Source organism: Equus asinus, chromosome 8, assembly GCF_041296235.1.
Source record: "Equus asinus isolate D_3611 breed Donkey chromosome 8, EquAss-T2T_v2, whole genome shotgun sequence".
Lineage (NCBI taxonomy): Eukaryota > Metazoa > Chordata > Mammalia > Perissodactyla > Equidae > Equus > Equus asinus.
The window spans coordinates 26,405,415-26,428,291 of record NC_091797.1 but is presented as its reverse complement, the minus strand read 5'-3'; the positions used below and the strand labels follow the sequence as shown (position 1 = coordinate 26,428,291).

Below are 22,877 nucleotides of genomic sequence, written 5' to 3'. Positions count from 1 at the left end.
AATATCTTTCCCATTTCAACCAGAATTATAGGCAATCTTAATCCAAGCCAGAAGAGTCATATATTTAGATGTTTGTTGTATTCTTTAGACTATAAAAAGGAAATTTCTAGCTCTCTGGGTTGCAAAGTGGGCTGTGCTAATGTAAATAAATGTACTGCTTGCCTGTGCAGCACTCACACAGAATGAAATGGAAGTGGCATAAAACGTGGGAACAAGTGTCCTTACCTGCTAATGTCAGCGCCTAATACCAGAGCTTAATCTCAGTCATTTGCTAGAGATGCCAAATCTTAAAGTTTCCTCACACACACTTAGATCAGACACCCTGAGCAAATATGATGTCCTGTTTAGTTGATAGATAGAACTCCCTTTAGCTACACTAACATACACTGTTGTCAGTTCAGTCAGGGAGCGTGTAGCGTGTTGAGTACCCACAGCACAGCACAGAGTACTGTACTAGGCACATGGAAATCTTTGAAAAGACCCAAGTCCATCTCAGTAAGTCACTACCTTCAACTCAAGATTATCTGTGGTCTTATGAGAGATTGAGGGCAGCACAGATGTAGAAAATACTCAAATAGGGCCAGCCGGGTGGCGTAGCGGTTAAGTGCACACGTACCGCTTCGGTGGCCCGGGGTTTGCCAGTTTGGATCCCGGGTACAGACATGGCACAGCTCAGCAAGCCATGCTGTGGCAGGCGTCCCACATATAAAGTAAAGGAAGATGGCACAGATGTGAGCTCAGGGCCAGTCTTCCTCAACAAAAAGAGGAAGATTGGCAGCAGATGTTAGTTCAGGCCTAATCTCCTCAAAAGAAAAGAAAAGAAAAGAAAAGAAAATACTCAAATAATTACAAAACATCATTTGAGTCATTAGTTTCAATTCCTCTCTCCATCCTTATCGACTAAGATTTCATTTGGAGCTATTAAATAGGAAACAGAATTGAATGGTGTGTCATTCCTCTCCTTTTTCTTTTCTGTTCCTATCCTTTGGGAGGGAAGTGGATGAGCAATAGCTGGCAGGTTGGCAAGCAGTGGGAAGAAGGAAAAATAGCAGTCAAAAAGGGGGTCTCAGTAATTTACAAACTGAATAGATAATCTAGAGGTGGCTATAGCCACACAATAGTGACAGGGCAGCTGAACCGGGCACAGGCTTGACAGCTCACAGAGAAAGAAAAATATTCCAGGATGAGTAAGAACCACAGTGGCATAGCTCATTTTTTTTTTCTTTTAAAGGATCAGCTTGCTATTGCTTCGTTTTATCTAGGTTCAATAACTGCAAGACGTAAACTGGTTTGTGGTTCAGACATTCTGTGCCAGATTAACTTTTGTAACTTATAGAACTGTTTTTTTCCCCTACTGCAAAATAAAGAAAGCCTCATCCCCAGATTAAGAGATTATGAATACCCATCAAGAATATACCTTGGGCTATTTGGTCCTAACATATTATATTCACATAACATTTTCCAACTGAGGAACTCAAAATATTTTGTGTCATTAATTCCGTAAACCTCACAAGACTCAGAGAGACTTTGGGTTTATTTAGCTGCATGTATCTGCGCTGTTTCATCTTGGACAGCCTACTTACTTACAATTAGGTTTGTTAAAGTATTATGGGTATTTTACTTACAGTACTGCACATATCAATTACAAAACCATCATTTTGAAGCTAATGTAAAAATTGTTAATTTAACTGACTGTCTTATAATTAGGTTTGCACAAAATGCTATCATTTACTAGCTGAAAAAGACGGGGTGATAGGTGTACTTAACGCATAGCATATGATTTCTCATACTAGCCTGAAAACATTGAAAAGGGTATCATGATTAGCAAGTAGAAAGATAATAAGTCTTAAACTAAGGTGACGGAGGGACTATAAACTAAGACATTAGGTAGATTTGGTTAGTTATTATGACGGTCTTTTTATGTGGTCAGGCCTCTGAAGATTTCCTGTTATTTAAATTTTAATGTTTTTAAAATGGCATGAAAATGATATAATTACTACAGTTACCTACTTTTAAGGTACATTCCAGGCAATTTCTCGCTTTCTCTCTCAAATAAAATGAATAACTTTTGCTGTGCCTGTAAACCTAGCAGCAACAAAGACAAACTCCTTTATTTTCCAGATATACAGCTGCTCCAGCTCTTGAGAAAGACAAGGGAACGCACAAGACGGCAAGAAAGTTTCCTGTTAAACTGCAAGGACTAGGACGCCTCCTGCTGTCTCTTCCAGGAGCTGGTTGCATAAAGCCAGGTCAGGAGCAAAGAAGGTGGCTTTTAAGGGCATGCTGGCCTCCTTACCCTGCCCCTTCTCTCCTCAGCAAAGAAAATTCCCCTCTCATGGTGCTAACGAAACACTGGGATGGGAGCTGCGGCCATGGGTGGGATGGTTTTGAGAGATGGTGACTGAATATAGAAACAGCAACAAAACTGGTCAGAGATGTCACCTCTCTCGCCTTGTCTCTTACTCTCTCCTCCCTCACTCTGCCCCAGCTACACTGGCCTCCTTGCTGCTCCTGCAACCTGCCAGACATGCTCCCCCTGGGGACCTTGGCACTCTACCTCCGATGCTCATCCCCCAGATCCCCAAATAGCTTGCTCTTCTCATCCTTCAGGCTCTGCACAGTGAGCCCTTCCCTGACCGCTCCATCTCAAGCTGCCCTGTCTCCACACCCTAGTCCTCTCCACTCATTGTTCCGTAGCACTACGAAATATCTAGCATGTGAAAAATAATGTTGTTTATTGTTTCTCTTTCCCCCCTCCCAAGAATGTCAGTTCTATGAGAGCACCAGTGTTTGTTTTCTTAGTTGATGCTGTATCCCCAGTGCTTAGAACAGTGCCTGGAAGAGAATAAAACATTTGATAAATGCTTGTTGAATCAGTGAAAGAAAATGGGCGAGCAGGAGATGACCAGAGATCATGTTTCAAGATCAGCCTCTCCAGGATACCACAAGGGCAGTGGTACCAGACATACTTGCAGGATTAGGCTCCAGCTGACTGTGGTTATGTACAAGCAGTGTCTGTCAAAAAAGAAGGCTCTGCTTGCCCACCCAGTTAGGGTAAACTCTGAGGAAAGGAAAAATGGTTTCTGTGGAGGCAAAGAGACAAAAGAAATCTTTGTCCACAAAATAATGATGTCTTTTCTTAGGAATAAAGATTGCAGTGATTAAGATGATTCATGTTTGAGACCTTTGTCTTTGTAGTCACCCACTACAAAAAATCTGCATTTGTAAAGCCAATGTACCTTGTGATTAGGCCCCCAGAGTTTCCAGGACTGCCCGATCTCCTGCCTCTGAGAGATGGGGAAAGTATTAGTCTGTCGCTCTATAATGCTGTCCCTCTAGGTGTTGATTCAGAATCACTGGGCTTCTTTGGGTACAGTGACCAGGAAAGCAAGTCAGTCATCACAAGTAATAGAAGCTGTGGGTCAAATGTCACTGACTAATGAACCTGTCATTGGTCAATTACCCATCCCCATGAAGAGGTGCCACTGATCTGGTTTCCTACCAATAAACATCTATCTGGGCACATCAGCTCTGCTAACCACGGGCTGCCAAGATATCCAGCATCGTCCACAGGCATTGATGGTTAAGCAATCCCTCTCCCTTTCTTCTTAATAATGTCACAGAAGAGGCAAATGCAGTTCCTCACAACATAATGTTCGTTTCACAGAGACGTGTCTCTTTGAGCGCTCAGCCAGTTATACAGGGCTTCAATTGCATGGATTTTCTCACTGCAAAAACAATAGCCGGGCTTAAAGAAGTTGGAGGCTTCACACTGCGCTGAGATATACAATTCTGCCTTTGGCTGTGCTCATGCTCATCATTTCCCCTCTGAGTCAGGAAAAGAAAAATTGTTTGGGGGAACCATTTTCATTCCACATTTAAAGAAAACCAAATGGGCACTGTTCTCTCTTGCCTTAAGCCCCTTTTTCTGTAGTCAGCCTCAATATCTTTGATTCTTTAGGTAGACTTAGAGGCCAAGGTGGCCTTGGCACACAAAGAGCCTGTTTATCTCAGAGATGTCACCTTGGCAATGAACTCATGAGGTCCCTACTAGATCTAAAATTCTAGCTCTCCTACCATACCTGCTATAATTGCCTTTATCTTGACAGACTACCTCATCTGCACATTCAATCTATCAAGGGATGCTTGTTCTGAGTTGCCATAAGCTTTACATATCAGGAGAGGCTAGGAGGAGGCAGCAAGCAAACAAGTATAATACAAATACGACAAATGCTCTGGTAGGAATTACATACAGAATGTATGGGATCACTGAAGAAGGATGTCTAAATCAGCCCAGGACATGATGGAAAGTTAGGGAGGCATTCCCAAAGGAGTGGAGTCTTAAATAGGGAATAAGCATCAGGTAAAAAGGGGGTGATAAGAAGGTAGTAAGAGACACCAGCAGTGAGAACAGCATGTTCAAAGAGTTGAAGGCATGAGGGTAAGAGAGGGTGACACATCCATGCAAAACTGAAAGTAGCTGGATAGGCTGAGACGGAGTAGTGTAAGGGTGAGTGCAGAAGCAGGAGACAAGGCTGTATAGACAGGAGCAAGTCAGATCGTTCTTAAATGCCTCCATCTGAACTTTCTCCTGAAGGCAGAGTAGCCATGAATCCTCTTAGGAAGGGGTGTGACCACATGCAACTTGTGGTAACAGTGTGGGAGATGGTTGCAGGTGGGGAACGAAGGGCCAGATGGAAGTCTGGACGACCAGGCAGAGAAGAGAAACTACAAAGGAACAACTATGGTAATGGCAGTGGGGATGGAGAAGAGGGAAAGGATTTGTGAGATATGTAGGAGCTGGTATTGACAGAAATTTACAGCAGACTGGTTGAGGGAGGAGGTGAGGGAGATGAAGAAATTTAGGAAGATTCCCCTGTTTTTGGCTCAGTCAATAAACAGACAAATGGTGCCACTGAACAAGATGGGGAAATCACAGCGTGAGGCAACTTGAGCAGGGGAAGGGGAGGATAATGGAATTCCATTTCTGACATACTGGTTTGAGATGCACATGGAACATTGTTAGGTGGGGGTGGTGTGGTGTGGTGTGGGGTACCAGGTAAGCAGATAGAATACAGGGAACATTAAAAGAGAGTGGGCAGAGCTGCTAAGCTGCCAGTTTGCTTCCATCTTCATTGGCAAGAAGACTGGTCTTCAAATTAGAAATGGCAGAACAAACATAATAAAGAGAAAATTGAAGCCCCAAATAGGTGAAGTGAAAGAAAGAGAGTATCTAGTCAATTTAAATGATTTCAAGTCTCTTGGCTCAGATGAGTTACACCCCAAGCCTGCTGAAAGAAATTGCAGATGTAATCTCAAAGACACGATTGGTAATCTTCAAGAAACTGTGGAGACTATAAGGAGCGTCAGTGACAAGTGAAGGACAACTGTTTCCCAGATTTTTAAAGTGAAGAAGAATAGACTGCAATGGGAAATATTTAGATAAGTTTCACACCATCTATGACAAAAATTCTAGAATGGCTTATTAAATAGATGGCTTATGATTACTTCAGTTAATGCATGCAGTGAGAAAAAGGAAGGAAGGGGTGTTGTTTGCTATGTGACTGAAGTTTATTTTTACTAGTAGCTTGTCCAGACTGATTGTGGCTTTTCTCTTCCCCTCTCCTAAGCACAGAGTGAGTTGTCTGGTCTGCAGTATGAACTCAAGGCTTCTCTGTCTGTGATTTGGTACTTAACCTATGGTACTCAGCCTGTATGCGGCCCTTTATGAAAAAGGGTTGACAATTTAAATGAAGAAATTCAAAGTCTGAATTCTCCAAGAAATCCAGCATCATTGACCAGGGTGCCCCTGGGAACTGGCCAGCAGCAATAACCTCTGTGGTTATTACCCTAAACATCAATAAACCTTTGCCTATTAGAACCCTACTACCTTATTCTTTTGTGCTATTTCTCTTTATACATACTGTCTTCAAAATGAGACTAGGAAACAAAGCAAATGTGGTGGAGCATGATGGGGGAAACACAGTCATGTCCTGCCAACATCTCTACCCCTGGCAGGCTAAGATACAACGTAAAATATCTTATCTAATGTTAAATAAATAAAAAAAATAAATACAAAGATACATATAACATTAGTCTCTCAGAAACCTTAGAACCTTAAAAAAAAAGGCAGGCTATTCAAGATCCAGACAGCACCCTTGAACTAAAAGTACAGCTTCTGGGGGATGTCACCAGTCTTGTGTTTTAAAATTATATAATCCTATAAATCAAGCAACCTGGGTTAAAGTTCTCTTCTTAAAACAACACAAAAAATGAAAGTAACAACCAAAAACCCAGAAATAAAGATGACTGAGAATACCTTTGAGAACCAGGCCTCATATTCAGATCTGTTTGGTTCATATGTAAAGTCATTTATTAAGGTTGAAAATGATTTTTGATTCTATGTAACCTCTCTTGACATTATCCGCAAGTCCCTATCCAATACAAACTGAGACTTGAGAAGGAGGTGAGCCACACCCAAGGAGGAGCCTCTAATCTAGTCCCTCCCCAAGTCTAACAGCTGGGTGCATCTCCCCACCAGAAAATCCAAACAATCGCCCTGTATCCCTTCCCCACCCCTTCAGCCCCTGCTCAATATGCAGAGCAAAGAACAGAAGAGTGTCTTCACTGAAGTTATTGGGACCATGACTATACCAAAACACAATTTGCACACGTCTTCCATTTTAAAAGTAGTGCATGAAAAGGAATCTTCTTACCGTATTGACCCGATCATGTATGGCTGTGCTAGTTGAACCATAATGGCACCACTTCCTAACTGATGACATGTATAGCCAGAATCCCAATCATAATTCTTGGTGTCCCCATTCAGCAAGGCATTTCGGCTCCGACTGACTCCTTCAATCACACTGGCACAATCAGCAATTGTTGCAACGTTCTCCATGGGAACTGTGAATCCAATACAAGATTCAGCATCAAGATAAGAGAAGCCAAATATATCCCATAGTGTGCTATGAACAAAATTAATTAATTACTATCTCAAGTCAACAATAAAAGGGAAATTAGAATATCTTGATTATCTCAAGATACGAACACATTTTCCATGCCAAACAGTTTTTCTTTTTTTAAAGTTGAACCTAAGGTTGGAACAAACCAAACCACATGTAGCAATTAACTCTACAGTATTTTATTATAAAGAAACATGACACCCCACAAAACAAGGAATGGATAACTACATTGTGAAATATTACTACAATGGGAAACTACACAGTAATTGAGATTAATGAACTGCAACTATGTACAAATAGATGAATCAAAAAGCATAATACTGAGTGAAAAAAACCAAAGCACAGAAAAACACAGAGTATGAGTTCATTTATATAAAGTTAAAAAAAGGGCAAAACTAAAAATATACTTCGTTTAGGGATACATTCCTAAGTGTAAAACTAAAAAGGAAATCTAGGGAATTATTACAGTACATTCAGGATAATTTGTCTGGGGAAGCGGGAGATGCAATCTTGCCCCGAGGGAGCCCCAACAATGGGCCCAAACATTTACTGATTTCATTTCCAAGATGAAATCTTGCAGGGGCTTCAAAAGCACTGGTCTTGTTCTGTTCTTAAGCTGGGTGGTAGGCACAGAGGCACTTGTTTTAATAGTATTCTCTTAACTGACATAATTATTACACTTACTACGTGTGATAAATTTGTTTAAAGATTCAGTGTTTTAGAATTCATAAAGCAGGAAAGTGATCCAGGACACAGTACCAATGCCTTTTTAGAATATACAGTTGTCCTCAGCCAGGATTCATTTTCCTTTTTCATTTGTTTATTTACTATTCTACACATTCTACTATTTCAACACGTATGCTCTTCTCCTTCGTTCACGAACTGCTGTAAATTGAAACACCAGCTCTGTTTTGATTCTCTCTCTTACTTCAAATCCATATCAACCTGTTCATTTATAAAAGTCAAGGGCTTCCACAAAATGATAGCTGTCCAAAAATGATGTCGATTCTCTAAACACTGAGAAGAGAGTGATAAAAGGTGAGGCCTTTCAAGTCCTCTGGGACCTCTTCTGTGCATTTAACCAGGGCTGGGGTTTCCTTCAGCCATTTAAGTGATTCAACCCAAATCTACAATTAACCCTGGCTACTTACATTCAAGATTTACTTTACATAATCTTAAAATAGATTGGGAAAAAAAGACTTTTTTTTTTTTTTGAGGAAGATTAGCCCTGAGCTAACTGCTGCCAATCCTCCTCTTTTTGCTGAGGAAGACTGGCCCTGAGCTCACATCCATGCCCTTCTTCCTCTACTTTATATGTGGGACGCCTACCACAGCATGGCTTGCCAAGCGGTACCATGTCCGCACCCGGGATCTGAACCAGCGAACGCTAGGCTGCCGAAGCGGAATGTGCGCACTTAACTGCTGTGCCACTGGGCCGGCCCCAAAGGACATTTTCTCATTAGATATATACTGTACTTTTCAGTACACTATTATACTCTCTGAAAAGAGAGAGGGTGAGCAGTACTACCACCATGCCAAAACATTTCTAGCTTTCTAATGATGTGGAATAAATCATCTTACATGTATCTTCTACACAATGCATTTGTTTTCCAAAGTTGGGCATGCCGGTACTTGAGCCCTCCTCTCATATACCTTCACTAATTGCTTTGCTCTCTGCAGATGGTGACAGCCATCCACAGATCAATAAGAGAGGAACGGAAGGAGGAAGGAAGAGAGGATGGATTTTTTGGTGATAAATCCCTTGACCGTGAAGCTTAACTCCAAAGCAACAAGTTGAAACGCTAGTGAAATAACCTGTAAGGACAGTTTCCGTGCAGAGAAGGAGCTTAGAGAGAAGCTCCCCATGACCTGGGAAAGAGACAGAGATGAAGAACTATATTTAAAGGCTAAGTCATGGTGCCTCTATCTCATGGAACAGAGGAAGTATTCAGTTATTTGGAAGAGAACTGAAGGAAGCGGCACGAGACACATGGTAAACCGAGCTGAGACATAAAATAATACTGACAGCAGTTCAGGCTGCAGTAACAGACGGCCCTCACCCCCCCAGTTGCTTAACACAGAACAGGGTTATTTTTCACTCACTCTGTATATTCAATGACCATCAACAAAGTGGCTCTGCTCATTGTATCGCTCAGGGACCCAAGTGACAGAGGCTCTGGATTGATATGTGCTTGCTCAAGCACAGCAGCAGTGGAAAGAGAGTGAGCTGGGTACTGGCTCTGAGAACTCTTCCCCAGAAGTAACACACATCACTTTGCTCACCTTTGGTCGACTAAGGCAAGCCACAGGGCCTAACCTAACTTCAAAGAGGGCAGGAAAGTACAAGCCTGCTGTGTGTCCAGGAGAAGGAAAGGCATGTCTGGTGAACAACATTAACATTTACCACAAACATTAAATCAGCACAAAGGAACATTCAACAGACAGATAAATCTAGTTCATTTTGTAAACTATATAAAATATTTCCATGTATAAATATTCCAAAATTTATATACAGTTGTCCCTTGGTAGCACTGGCAGATTGGTTCCAGAACTCCCCCCAGATACCAAAATCCAGAGATACTCAAGTCCCTTACAAAAAATGGCATAATATCTGCATATAACCTTTGCACATCCTCCTGTATACTTTAAATCATCTCTAGATTACTTACAATACCTAACACAATGCAAATGCTACGTAAATAGTTGTTATACTGTATTTGACGCAACGACTGTAGGCCTTTGAATCCAAGGTTGGTTGAATCTGCGGATGCAAAATCTGAGGATATGGAGGGCTGACTACATCTCGTCTCCTACTAAGGGATATTTGGATTGTTAACATTGTTTCCTTTGCAATTACAAAGACGTCTTCTTGTGTACATCTCTAAGAGTTTCTTCAAGGAATACATAAGACTTATACATATATATGAAAGTGGAATTACACTCATGACTATGAGTTACCTTCAACTTCCTGGATACTGCCAAATTACTCATCCAAGTGGTTGTAGAAATTTACACTCTCAACTCATAGTTCCACATCCTCACCAACTCTTGGTAATGTCAGATAGATGAGTGTGTCATGATATCTCAAAGCGGTTTTAGTTTTTTGTTTTTTTGGTAGATGAAGTTGAACATCTGTTTCTCTTTTTTTCTTCTGGAATCATTCTCCATCTTTCTTCTGTAAACTGTCTAACTTTTGTCTATTTTTCCATTGTCTCTCTAACTGATTTGCAGGATGCCAATCCTTTGTTGGTTAATGTATTGAGTTGAAATATTTAATCTTTTCCTTTATGATTTCTGCTTTTCCTTTCTGGTTTACAAATTCTTTCCTACCCTAAATTCATAAAGATCTTTATCTATATTTTCTTCTAAAAGTTTTCAATTTTGCTTTCCACGTTAGGTTCTTTAATCTATTTAGGATTTATTTTTGGTCTGCTGTGAAATGGGGATCTACTTTCATCTTTTATTCATAAGGTTAGTCACTTTCCCTAGCATCTTTTAATGACCCCTTGCCCCTGCTAATTTATGTTCCTTTAGTCACATATAGTTTTTATATATATTCACATCTCTTTTTAAGATCTGGACTGTGTTTCACTGGTCTGCCTAGCCTTGCGCCTTTACCATGCTGTTGTAATTACTGTATTATAGTCATTTTAAAGTCTGATAAAGTGAACACTTCTCCTTCCTCTCCCTTCTCCTCTTTTCTTCAAAATTATCTCAGTTATTCTTGGCCCTTCCAGGAAAAATTTTCATCTTGTTTAAGGTTTCAAATATACTGGCATAAAATTTTTCACAGCATGCCCCTTTTTTCATTCCAACTATTTTTATTTGTACCTTTTCTTTTCTTTTTTGATCAGTCTTATACAAGTTTGTCTACTTTATTAGTGTTTTCAAGGAACCAACATTCGGCTTTGTTGGTTCTTTTCTCTATTTCCTACCTCACTAAATTCTGTTCTTTTTATCCTTTCTTCCTCCTAATCCTTTGCAATTACTCTATTTTTTTCTCTTAACTACTTGAAGTGAACATCTAGCTCATTAATCTTTCTTCTTTTTTAAATAAATGCATTTAAAGCTAATATTTTACCTCTAAGTCCTGCTTTACTCCTTAAGTTTTGATATGGGGTGTTTTGAGGGGTACTGGTCAGGATTGTGTAGAATTTCCCTCAATTTGGGTTTGTCTGATACCTAGTGTTTTCAAAGTTGATCGCTTCTTAATGTTTTCTAAATTCCATTATGATTTTTCCTTGACCCATAAATTATGCAGAAGTATGTTTGTAACTTTCCAAATATAACTTTTCAAGTTATCTTCTTGTTATTGATTTTTAATTACACTGCAATGTGGATTAAAAAATGCGGTCTGTATGATATTGACTTTGTAGAATTTGTTGAGATTTGCTTTGTGGCCCAGTACATGGTTAATTCTTATTAATATTTTATGAGTGCCTGAAGAGAATGTGTATTCTCTAATTTGAGAGACATTATGTTCTATTTATATCTACTATATCAAACATTAATTGTGTCGTTCAAATTACTAACGTGCTCAGTAATTACTGGGAGACATTTGTCAAAATCTCCTGCTATGACTACAGATTTGTTAATTTCTCCTTATAATTCTGTTAACTTTTGCTTTATATATTTGGAGACCATGTCATTTCACGTATGTCATTTTAGAATTATATCTTCCTGGTGGATTAAACTTTTCATCATTATGTAGTATCATTCTTTATCCCTAAATAATGGTTTTGCCCTAAAGTCTACATGGTCTGATGTCAAATAACTATAGTACCTTTATTTTGGCTACTATTTCCTTAGCATCACTCCACTTTCTATTTCTCTGGTCTCCTGTAACAACATATAACTAGATTAAAAAGACATCAATGTCCTTTGTCTTTTTAACTGACTTACAATAATTTACATGACTTACAATAATTGTTTTTACTAACATATTTAGACTCACTTTTGCTTTCTATTTATAAGTTTTTTCTTTGCTGCTTCCCCCACCTGTCTACTCTGTTCCTGTTTTCTTTTCCTTTTTTTTTGAGGAAGATTAGCCCTGAGCTAACATCTGCTGCCAATCCTCCTCTTTTGGGGAGGAAGACTGGCCTTGAGCTACATCCATGCCCATCTTCCTCTACTTTATATGTGGGACGCCTGCCACAGCATGGCTTGCCAAGCAGTGCCATGTCCGCACCTGGGATCCGAACCTACGAACCCCAGGCCACCAAAAAGTGGAACCTACAAACTTAACCACTACACCACCAGGCCGGCCCCTGTTCCTGTTTTCTGATGGATTGAGAGTTTCCTTTATTTCCCCCACCAGCTACCTTTACTGATTTAGTTTGGAAGTTACATATTCTATTTCTATTCTTTTACTAAATTTTAGAAATGCGTATCAGACTTAACAATGCTTAAAATGAAAAATCACATATTCCCTTCTCTGGAACAATATGAAAGACTTAACAATTTTTAATACCCATCAACTTGCCTCCTGGCTCGTTTGTTTTGTTGTCTAACATTTTAGTTCCACCTTTTTTTATACTCTATCAGTCATCATTATTATTTCATACAGTTAAAACTTATTTATCCACATTTACCAATTTATTCACCATTACTTTTTTTTTATAGTCTCCTTTCTTGTTGGTTCAACTTCCTTCTTTCTAAGACATGTTCATTAGTATTCAGCAAAGTCTTTGTTTGAAAGCATATTTTGCCACCTCTCTTGACAAGCAGTTTAAGTGGACATAGAACCCTCAGTTCGATGCTGCTTTCCACAGCACCGTGAAGGCAGTCTTCTGCAGTCTTCTGGCTTCTACTGTAGGTCTGCTTTTCCTCTAACTGCTATCATTGTTTTTTCTCTACAGTTTATTTTAAGGTTTTCTCTTTGGTTATGATATTATGCTGTTTTACTGTGTTGTACCTAGATGCAGATCAAATTTATCCTGCTCAGGACTGAATATGAGCATTTATGGCTTTTATCAAGTCTGGAAAATATCAAACCTGGCCATTATTTCTTTGAGTATCGATTCTCCCTCACTTTATGTTTTTTCTTCTTCTAGAATTCCTATTAGACCTCTGCTGGAACTTTTCATTCCATCCTCTATATTTTTAAACTTCTTTTCATTTTTTTCTCTTTACTTCTTTTTGAAGCATTTTGGGTAACTTCTTAAAATTACTATCTGTGTTCACTAATGATCTCTAGTTGTATCTAATCTGCTGTTTAACCTGTCCACTGAGTTATTAAAATTTCACTAGTAAACAAAAACTCCATAGTACTAAAAATAAATCAGTTAGAGCTATGTGTATCAACAAGAGTCAATCTCTCAAAGAAAGGTGGTTAAGAAGAGCAACTCAGGGCCAGCCCGGTGGTACAATGGTGAAGTTTGCACGTTCCACTTCTGCAGCTCGGGGTTCGCTGGTTCCGATCCGGGGTGCAGACATGGCACCACTTGGCAAGCCATGCTGTGGTAGGCGTCCTACATATAAAGTAGAGGAAGATGGGCACAGATGTGAGCTCAGGGCCAGTCTTCCTCAGCAAAAAGAGGAGGATTGGCAGCAGATGTTAGCTCAGGGCTAATCTTCCTCAAAAAAAAAAAAAAAAAAAACAGAAGAAGAGCAACTCACAGAAAACTAGAGTACCATCCCACTTCTATTGCTTAGTGATACAGACCTATGTGGTGAAATTAGAAAGGAAAGCTAGGGAACAGCAAATACTAAAATTCAGACAAATAGTTCTGGATAGGAAGATGGTGGTGATACAACTAGGGGAGGGACACACTGGGGCTTTAAAGGTTTGGTAGTGTTCCATTTCTTCAGCTGGATGGTGAGCATACGCATGTTCCTGCTCTCCAAACTTTACATACATGTTCTTTTGCATACATGGAATATTAGTTTGTGTGGGTTTTTTTGTTTCACACATTTTAACACTGTTTTTATGAAACCCAGAAAGATGGCAAGCCTCTGAAAGGATAAAACATTTTATGATTATTTTGAACACTGATATCCTCTGTAGCATCCACTAGGTCTTACCAGCTGTCTTTGTTGATTCTCCCTGAGTTTGTCAATTTCCACCTACCCTACCTTACTGCTTCACAATTTTATGCCTAGCTGATCTGGTTTTAACTAGTGGTCAATTAGTATATCAGTACCAGAGACTATCACAAAATCATTACTGACATGGCTTCAAACTCTCTGAGAAATATGGCTGGGGTAAGCACTCAGAATTCCTTTTCTACAGACACATTTATAAATGAGTTTATTAAAGAAGATTCTTTCATTCTCTAACATTTTCTCTAAGCAAAACTGTTGTAGTAATATCACTCTCTGACCCTCTGGAATCTTGAGGTGGTCTAACATATATGCAATGTTAAAGAATTTTGCCTTCTTAACTAGGAATCCTGTATTTGTGTTCTGGAGAATAGCAAATGATAGTTCCTACTTTGATCTTGACATAATTATTCATTAATATTTATTGGTAAAAGTCTAGATCTACAAAGTGTGCCCAACACAGACACATCTCAACATATACACACAGACATGGACTATATTAGTGAAATCTACCCAAGTCCCAAATTTTCCTTTCAAGAAATAGCTTTTGCTAGAACTCTTCTAGTAACTTGATAAGCAACTGTATCTACTTCATAAGGTACAAAATCATAAGATTACCAATTCTCTTAATTCTCATGCCTCTTTTTTGATAGAGTCAAATTAACAGTATAATGACCAGATGATGCCAACAAGTTGAAAGAAGAGAAGGACAGGGACCTGGGCACAAACCCAGTGGATAACAACCTTCTGTAAACAACCAAGATGAGACCATCATTCTAGCACTGTGCCAATTCTTAATATTAAAATCAGTATTCCAACCTGATCTAACCTGACAATTGGAGATTCAGAATGTGAGTTTCATAAGGCAGGAACTTTTCTTTCTTGTTTTCACTGCTGTGTTCCCAACTGCCATGAAAAAGTGCCTAGCATATAGCAGGTGTTAAATAAATATCTGCTGAATGAATGAATCGGAGCTGGAAAAGGATGCTTAGGTTGTGGCTTAACATAGTTCCTTACCAAAAGCTGGAAAATCTAAGTTACTGAATAAAGCAGAAAAAAAACTGCTTTCTCAGTAAAAGCTTTCTTAGAAAAGTAAAGTATGATCAATCCCTGGGTCTTGACCTAAACATTAAAAAGAAAACAAATATGCCCACTGCGGAAGAGCTGCTATATAAGCATTATATACACACTCAGCTCTCTCAACTGCTCCTCCCCTAAAAGTTTATCCCACATACAGAAAGTTTGGTCAGTCATGGTAGACTACAATATTTTCTGATGGAGAAAGCATTTTGGGGAGACCAGGAGGGAGAGGAGGAATGTAGACAATAATGCGGCTTTTAAAGAATATAAAAGCTTTTTTACGCCTGAGGGGAGAGCCTTCTGCTTTCGGCATACTATAGGAATCCTCACAGAAGAGGTTTGTCCTAAATGTCACTGCTGGGTTTACTAACACATATAGGCCACTTCCTCCATTCCAGCAGGAAATAATTCTCCTATTAATTCTTCCTAGAAACACACACCTCAGGGGCCGGCCCGTGGCCAACTGTTTAAGTTCGCGCGCTGCGCTTCTGTGGCCCACGGTTTCGCCAGTTCCCGGGCGCGGACATGGCACCGCTCATCAAGCCGTGCTGAGGCAGCATCCCACATGCCACAACTAAAAGGACCCACAACTAAAAATATACAACTATGTACCCGGGGGCTTTAGGGAGAAAAAGGAAAAATAAAGTCTTTAAAAAAAAAGACAGAAACACACACCTCAGCTTGCCCAGTTGGACTGCCTAATAATTACCCAATGGTCTGAATAGGTTCCACGGTCTTTTTTACTGGGAAAAATTGGAGACTGATTCTAACTGACTGCAACGCACAGAAGGTGCCACACTGTTTTTCTTCCCGCAGGGGCCGGGCCACTCCCCATTTGAATGTTCATTACCGTCTTTCATATGCGTCTGATAAATTTATTAAAAACACCATCTGGACGGGACTCAGCTTTGTGCTGTACTGCCAGCCTTCCAGTTTCCTCCCCGTCCCAGTGGAATTTCTGCCCCAATTTGTGTCACTTTGTTTACAAAACCATACTGCCCAAATCCAGCATCTTGCGTCTGTCTCTTTCTGGTTTTCCTTTGCCATCCTTCAGCTACAAACCTATTACAATAGCCTGTTCTACGAGCAAAAGGCAAAGGGGAACTGCTTGGGCAGAAATTACTTTTCCCCCTCCGTGCACATAGCAATTCTGCTCAGACAAATTTAATTTGCTGCTTCTGAATGCAAAAGTTGCACGTTAACAAAGTGTATACATTCTGCAAGTCTATGAATATTGGGATGACTCAGACTGTGGGGAACTGCAGAAAAAGTGATCTGAAAACAATTTTACTGTTCTTCGTTCTTACGCAGCACCAAGAGTGGCTAACAGATTGCCAGTAAATTTAATTCAGGAGTAATAAATTTTTTAAGAGGCAGTATTACTTCACTAGGACATGACCTGAGGGCCACCTGTACCAGCTATATTTAAAGATAAGACTGACATGTTATTTAACCGTCTCCAGAGATCACCTTTTGAGAAGTAGGAGAAAAAACCCCACTTGAAGCAGATTTTCAAAAATGAAATAGCACTTAGCACTTACAGAGGACTGTCATCTTCAAAAACTGCTTGTGTTGGGCTTCATTCAACGTTTCCCTGGCTCTTTTTATTAGAACTGTTTTCTAACAGCGCAGTGGTTCACGCAGCAAACAAGCGCTTAATAGTCTTGGAGTAGATTCTTCTCTATTGCCAAGGTTTTTACGGAGATACAAAGTATTTCCTTCAAAAAGACAACTAAGGCTATTAGCTTAAGGTCACACCTAGATACTCCCCTACAGACCTATACTCATTTTTTTTTTTTTTTTTTAAAGGGAACTCACCCCAGGGGCTATCCCCAGGCCTATATAGGAACATGTTGCTGACTGGCAAGCTTACAACCCAACTGCAGTCCAACCTTCCGTCATGTTACTCTGAAGGAAAACACAGCCACAGCTGTCATGTCTGCACAGCTTTAATAAAACAATAGCTAATTAGAACACAAGCCCATCTTTCCTGAAACTATCAGAGAAACTACAAAAATGTATTCTACAACACTGGCACTAAGTTATGTTAATTATTAGTTTTGTCTATCAGGTTAAAATCACTTTTCAATGACACATTACATCACATCGCCAAAGAAAAATCATCGATTATGTATGACATACAACTTTTTTTTTTTTGAGGAAGATTAGCCCTGAGCTAACACGTGCTGCCAATCCTCCTCTTTTTGCTGAGGAAGACTGGCCCTGAGACAGCATCTGCACCCATCTTCCTCTACTTTATATGTGGGACACCTGCCATGGCATGGCTTGACAAGGGGTATGTAGGTCCACGCCTGGGATTTGAATGAACTGGCAAACCCCAGGCCACTGAAGCGGAGCACGTGAACTTAACCACTGTGTCACCAAGCTAGCCCCTGACATACAACTTTTAAATGTTTCCTTCCCCAAATTTCCACCCTAGTCCCAGATCTGTGAGACAGCTGCTTCCCAATGCAATCCCAAAGGATTCAGTCATGACCACTTCTCCACACCTGCAGGGGATGCCCATGGGAAGAAACAGACCATGCCCTTTGAATGCTGGAGCCCCCTTCCTCTGCGCCTCTTTTCCTTTTTGCTTTGCTTCTCATTTTCACGTGCTTTAATTAGTATTATTCTCAATGCTCTCATCATTCCTGTTCTAACTCCAATTCTGCCATCACCAAGGTTGCCCAAATCACACCGTATCTTGAGACTACAAGGGTTTGACAGTCATGCTGTGCTCCACTTAGCTGGTGACAGGAAGAGGTAATGTTTTTCCAAACTTCAAAGGTGGCCCCCGCCCAACTTGCCCACCCTCCCCCAAACATACACAAACTTTATGAAGCTATAGCTCCAAACATTTCAGAGGCGAAGAAAGCAGCTTTCTAGAAGATAAAGGTGAGAAACCAGAGGAGGTTATCCCCAGGGGCAAAGGAGAGGTGGGGCAGGGCCCGTGGATCTCAACAGTACAAGTTCACCGGGATCAGTGAATTCTTTCCTTACATGGGAGCCTTTGAAGGAAGGCACACTCCAGAACTGTTTAGGAGGTTTACTCTCTGTGGGTAGTTTGAATGCTAGAGGTTTTATCTGTGAAAACGTCTATTCAGAAAGACCTTAAAGAATCAAGCATCAGACGTTTAACAGCAGTAACTAGCTGCAGTGTATCAAAAGAGGATTCACTCCGTAAGCAAGGCCTTGAAATTGAGGACAAAGCCATCTCCAGGTGTCAGAAAAAAGATATCCCAAACATTCAGCTCTGTGTTTTGAACTAAGAGGCAATATCTCATTGTGGTGATTTTTTTCTTTTCTCTGGACATAATCTGTCAGAGAAAGAGACTCTACAACTGCCCCCTACATCAGGATAAGTTATTCAAGCTGATCTGGGGGAAAAAATACCTAACATACAAAGAGTCATTGAAACTGGTTTTGCAAGTTTTGGAAACTTCTTCTCAAAAAAATTAAAAAGTTATAATGTAAAGGGCATCTTTTTCTATGAGTAGTATCATAAGAGTTTTACATGGGTTTATTTTCCTTTATGTACTAAAAGATGCTGAAATCAACAGTTACTGGTTGAAAGGTCTTGTCAGGCCACGACAATTTTGTGACTCAGATCAGAGATGTCACCATGGCTTGGGGAATATTTCTCATTCATGTTGAGCACAGAACAAAGGATGTGCAAAAGGTTTTTAAAACCCTCACAAAAGAAGCGGTGGTTTGCTTAATACTTTTTTGTAAGGAAGTGTTTTTTTTTTTTAAAACTATCCCTTCAATAAAGTAGTGAAACCAGGGGCCAACTTGCTTTAACTATACTCAGTTAGTTATCTGTTTGCAAAAGTTGATAAATCTCTGATGCTTGGGTGACCATGGTACATGATACTTAATGTAACCATCGTGCTTAAGTTGTTTTTACTCAACTCCTTGTCCAGTTCAGGTCCTTTAAGACCACTGACTCATCAACTGGGCCTGTGCAAATGCCTAACAGGTGACCCTTTGATGTCATGGCGCTGGAAACTCCACCCTCAGATCATGCTAACGCCACCATTTTGTGAACATGAGTCCTATGAAGAGCCATGAAGCTTGACTACTCTTGCGAGGATCATCAATTACCTCACTTCTCCTTACCTCCAATCATCAATCATCTATTCCCACACTTCAGACCACCCTGCCCCTCTATCCTATAAATATCCTTAATCCCCATTTTCAAGGAGGTGGATGTGACACCTGTTCGCCCATCTCCTTGCTTGGCTGCCTTGTGAATAAACCCTTTCTCTGCTGCAAACTTGTCGTCTCGGTGATTGGCATACTGTACAATGAGCAAAACAAGCTTGGTTCAGTAACAGTAGTAGCTTTTATTTTCTTTTTTTAATTTTAAGATGGAGTTTGCATGTGATTCAAACTTTAACAGTTTTAAGTCAGATTGATTCTGGGATCATGGATAATGCTCGAGTCTTAAGATCTTGAATGATATTTCTTTAAAACACAGCAATAACTATAGAATTTGAATTTTTACTAAAAGAGTATTGATGTTCAAACATTAAGAGGAGCCTTGGAAATTATACAGAAAATGTCCCAATCAAACAAGTATGTTCTTAGAATTCAGCTTTGGCAGAACCTTCTTGCCACAGTTTTTGATGGCAGCGAGAAAAGGTTGAAGATGACACCAATTTCTCACATGTCTTAGCTCCCACAACCCATCCTGGATTGAGAGGTGTGAGATGGAAAGAATCTCTGAGACTCTCAAAAAGAGTAAGACTGGAATTTAGAAGAAATATTCAGGTAAAGGTGAGTCTTAGCTTCTGAACGTTGGGCTCTCAGAATTGAGACTGTAATCAAATCACACAGGATGCCCGAGGGAACATCTGGCTCCTGGGCACTCATCCAGTTCTAGCCTGAGGGGCCAGCCCAGGGCTGTCAGGAAGCTGAGCATCCCCTGGGTGAGACTGAGGTTATGCCTCCCAATGAATGAACTTGGGGTCCCTGGGGGAAGATGGCTACTCAGCTTCAAAGACTGACAACAAGTCTTCCAAGTAACCTGGAACAATTCTACTCATACTTCTAAGTAAAGTAGTTATCAGAAAAAAAACTTCAGCAAAACACAATTTATACTACCCTCTGGAATCCAAAGTGGAGGAAATAGAATCATGCTATATTTTCCAGTAGACTTACAGGACATGATGAAAAAAGTCTTGTCTAAAATACAATACAACGTAATTTAAAAAGAGCCTTTTACTACTGTTTTCAATCAATTACTCTTTTAATGGTTTACACTTAGTGCCTTTGGAAATGAAAAATGGATGCAAGTATTCTGAAATGGAACTTTATTATAAATATTTTTGGACCTGCCCGTTAGGAAGTATCTTACTTCCGAGTTCTAGCTCTCTTTCCATCACATCTACATACTTTAACTCTGAGAGGGGAAATGCTGCTCTCCTCTCCCCATCTTCAGCTCTAACATCCACTGGACAAGGCAATGGACTAGAGAGCAGGCACCCAAAGAACCTAATCTCAATTCCGCAAAGAGTTTCCTAGGCAATCTTGAGGAGGCCATTTAACTGCCTCATGACTCAGTTTCTTTACCTATAAAGAGGATAATCCCTTCTTCTCTCTGCCTCCTTATGAATGTTGGCAGATTAAATTAGATGATATTTACAAAAGCATCTTGAGATTTTCAGAGAAACACAAGACCCAGGCTTCGTACTTCCCCAGCCATGAAGAGTCAGGTTTTTCTCCATGTGGAATAGGTAAGTGGGACAAGCATTTCAGAAATCTGGATACTATTCAAGAGGGGAGATTTTTATTCCCCTGAGCTGCTTTTTAAATGCAAAGGCATAGGAGGCAAGAGAAGGAAGAACCAATAACAATTCCTCTGACCTGCAAAAAACTGTTAGCACCTGCTAGTGTAATATGCAGCTAGCAGTTTCAGAATAACCAAGAAAGCAGTTCCTTCTGGTCGATAGTTGCTGGGGATAGCAATTTCTGACCTAAGGAATCAGATCAAGATCACCCAAGTCATTAGACCAAAGAAGCCTCTTTGTGCTAACAGTACAGTGGCTAGGCATCTCTCTTCATTAAACAAAGGGGCCTGCCCACAGTCTGCCTTCTAGGACAGTTGCTACTTTGAGGTTTCACGAGCTAGCACAATTGAGGAGCAAATCAAAATACATTTAAAAAAATCACAGACACAAACGGGCTTATAACTTATCAGTGAGATGGACAGTGGTAAATGCCATGTGGCTGCTCCACTCTTCTTGGGGGAATGCAGAAGGGGGAGCATGGAGAGAGGAGACAAAGAGGGAGAGGAAAGCTTCCCTACAGTATTTAGATGGTCTTCAAATGTTCATAATTTCCTTAGGGTGTGCTCGTTGCCAAGTTGACAGATGTTGCTGGGAAAACCTGTACTATTCTGAAGAAAGGCTAACCTTTCAAGAGTGGGAGAGGAGGAGGGAGGCAGCCCATCCGTTTGGTGAAGAGACGACATTAAAGTGGACAGCAAACTACCCTTCGCGTGCTGGATCTTTGAAAGGCTATGTGATAACAGTGCCTAAGAGAACCGTCCTGGGAGAAATCCTATTTCACCACAGTCTTTCTTGCCATGAATAAATTATTTTTTAAAACTAAATACTAGAATACCCTAGACAATTAATAATCAAATGATTATTAATTATTACTTTTTTAAACCACCATGACTGCAAGTGATAAGCTGGCCCAACATTCCCCCCAGAGGAGTCATGGATATGCCATTTTACACTCTTTCCTAAGCATCTGCCACTTTCTTTTTCATTCATTCTTCCTTGTTGTACTTTATGCATAAAGAGAAATGGGTTCTTCAAAGCAGACTGGCAATGATCTTACCCCAGACTTCCCGACCGGGTGCGAACTTACACGCTCTTCTGCTTACTTGGCCCTTGACGCTTCCTAAAGAGAGCCCTCCAGCAGAGGATCGAGAATGCTGAGTATTAATTTATCAAACAAAATGGTAGTTTTGCAAAGCCCTAGTCCTTTTCATCAAATAAGAGGGAGAAAGCACATTAGGGCTTCCTTGTTTAAGATCCTCAGCCTCTAAGTCAGTCAGTGCAGCAAAACCAGCATTCTAAGTGGTAGGAGCTGGGGCTGGGGAAGGAGGGGGAAAGTGGAGCAGCAAGACCTCCCTTTTCAGCACACACTGCCTTTGTCCTCTTCCTGAGGAGGACTGCATCTCCTTATCTCCAAGATATTTCTTGCATACCCAACTCTAAACCTTCCACTCAAAAATCCACATACCCTAGGGGCCGGCCCAGTGGCGCCGCAGTTAAGTGCATACATTCCACTTCCGCGGTCCAAGGTTCGCCGGTTCAGATCCTGGGTGTGGACACTGCACCACTTGGCAAGCCATGCTGTGGCAGGTATCCCACATATAAAGTAGAGGAAGATGGGCATGGATGTTAGCTCGAGGCCAGTCTTCCTCAGTGAAAAAAAAAAGAGGAGGATTGCCAGCAGATATTAGTTCAGAGCTAATCTTCCTCAAAAAACAACAAAAAAAATCCACATAGTCCTGCTCATTCATGTGACCATTAGTCATTTCTTCCTGTGCCCTGGTTAACTCCATGTTTTTATCAGCTCTGATAAGGAGCAATTCACCTAATGTGTTCTTGTGGAAGGCAGATTAACCAATCTACTCATTTAAAGATGAACAGTAACGAGCCATAAGGAAAATTATACCTCCCGCACAAAAATCTGAAATTGGGGAACCATTTTACAGGATCACATTCATTTCTATCAATTATCTTGTTTATCAAAGACAATGAAACCCAAACT

The 22,877-nt window shown here is 40.4% G+C and overlaps 1 protein-coding gene and 1 long non-coding RNA gene across 3 annotated transcripts in view; one reads left to right on the top strand and one right to left on the bottom strand.

Annotated features, from left to right (window-relative positions):
* LOC139045842 (uncharacterized) overlaps positions 1-16,490 on the top strand; it is a 29,195-nt gene extending 12,705 nt beyond the window's left edge. The window contains exons 2-3 of one of the 2 annotated variants that reach the window (XR_011504993.1): positions 2,122-2,249; positions 8,646-16,490. This is a non-coding gene — a long non-coding RNA (uncharacterized lncRNA). Of the gene's footprint in view, positions 1-2,121; positions 2,250-5,635; positions 6,661-8,645 lie in introns of those variants that run through there. The other variant, XR_011504992.1, reaches the window with a different exon arrangement.
* The window catches only part of BTBD9 (BTB domain containing 9), a 381,549-nt gene that overhangs the window by 95,963 nt on the left and 262,709 nt on the right, over positions 1-22,877 (bottom strand). Inside the window, exon 8 of the mRNA XM_014830910.3 lies at positions 6,717-6,906. Within this exon, the coding sequence (XP_014686396.2) occupies positions 6,717-6,906 (190 nt within the window). The remainder of the gene's footprint in view (positions 1-6,716; positions 6,907-22,877) is intronic.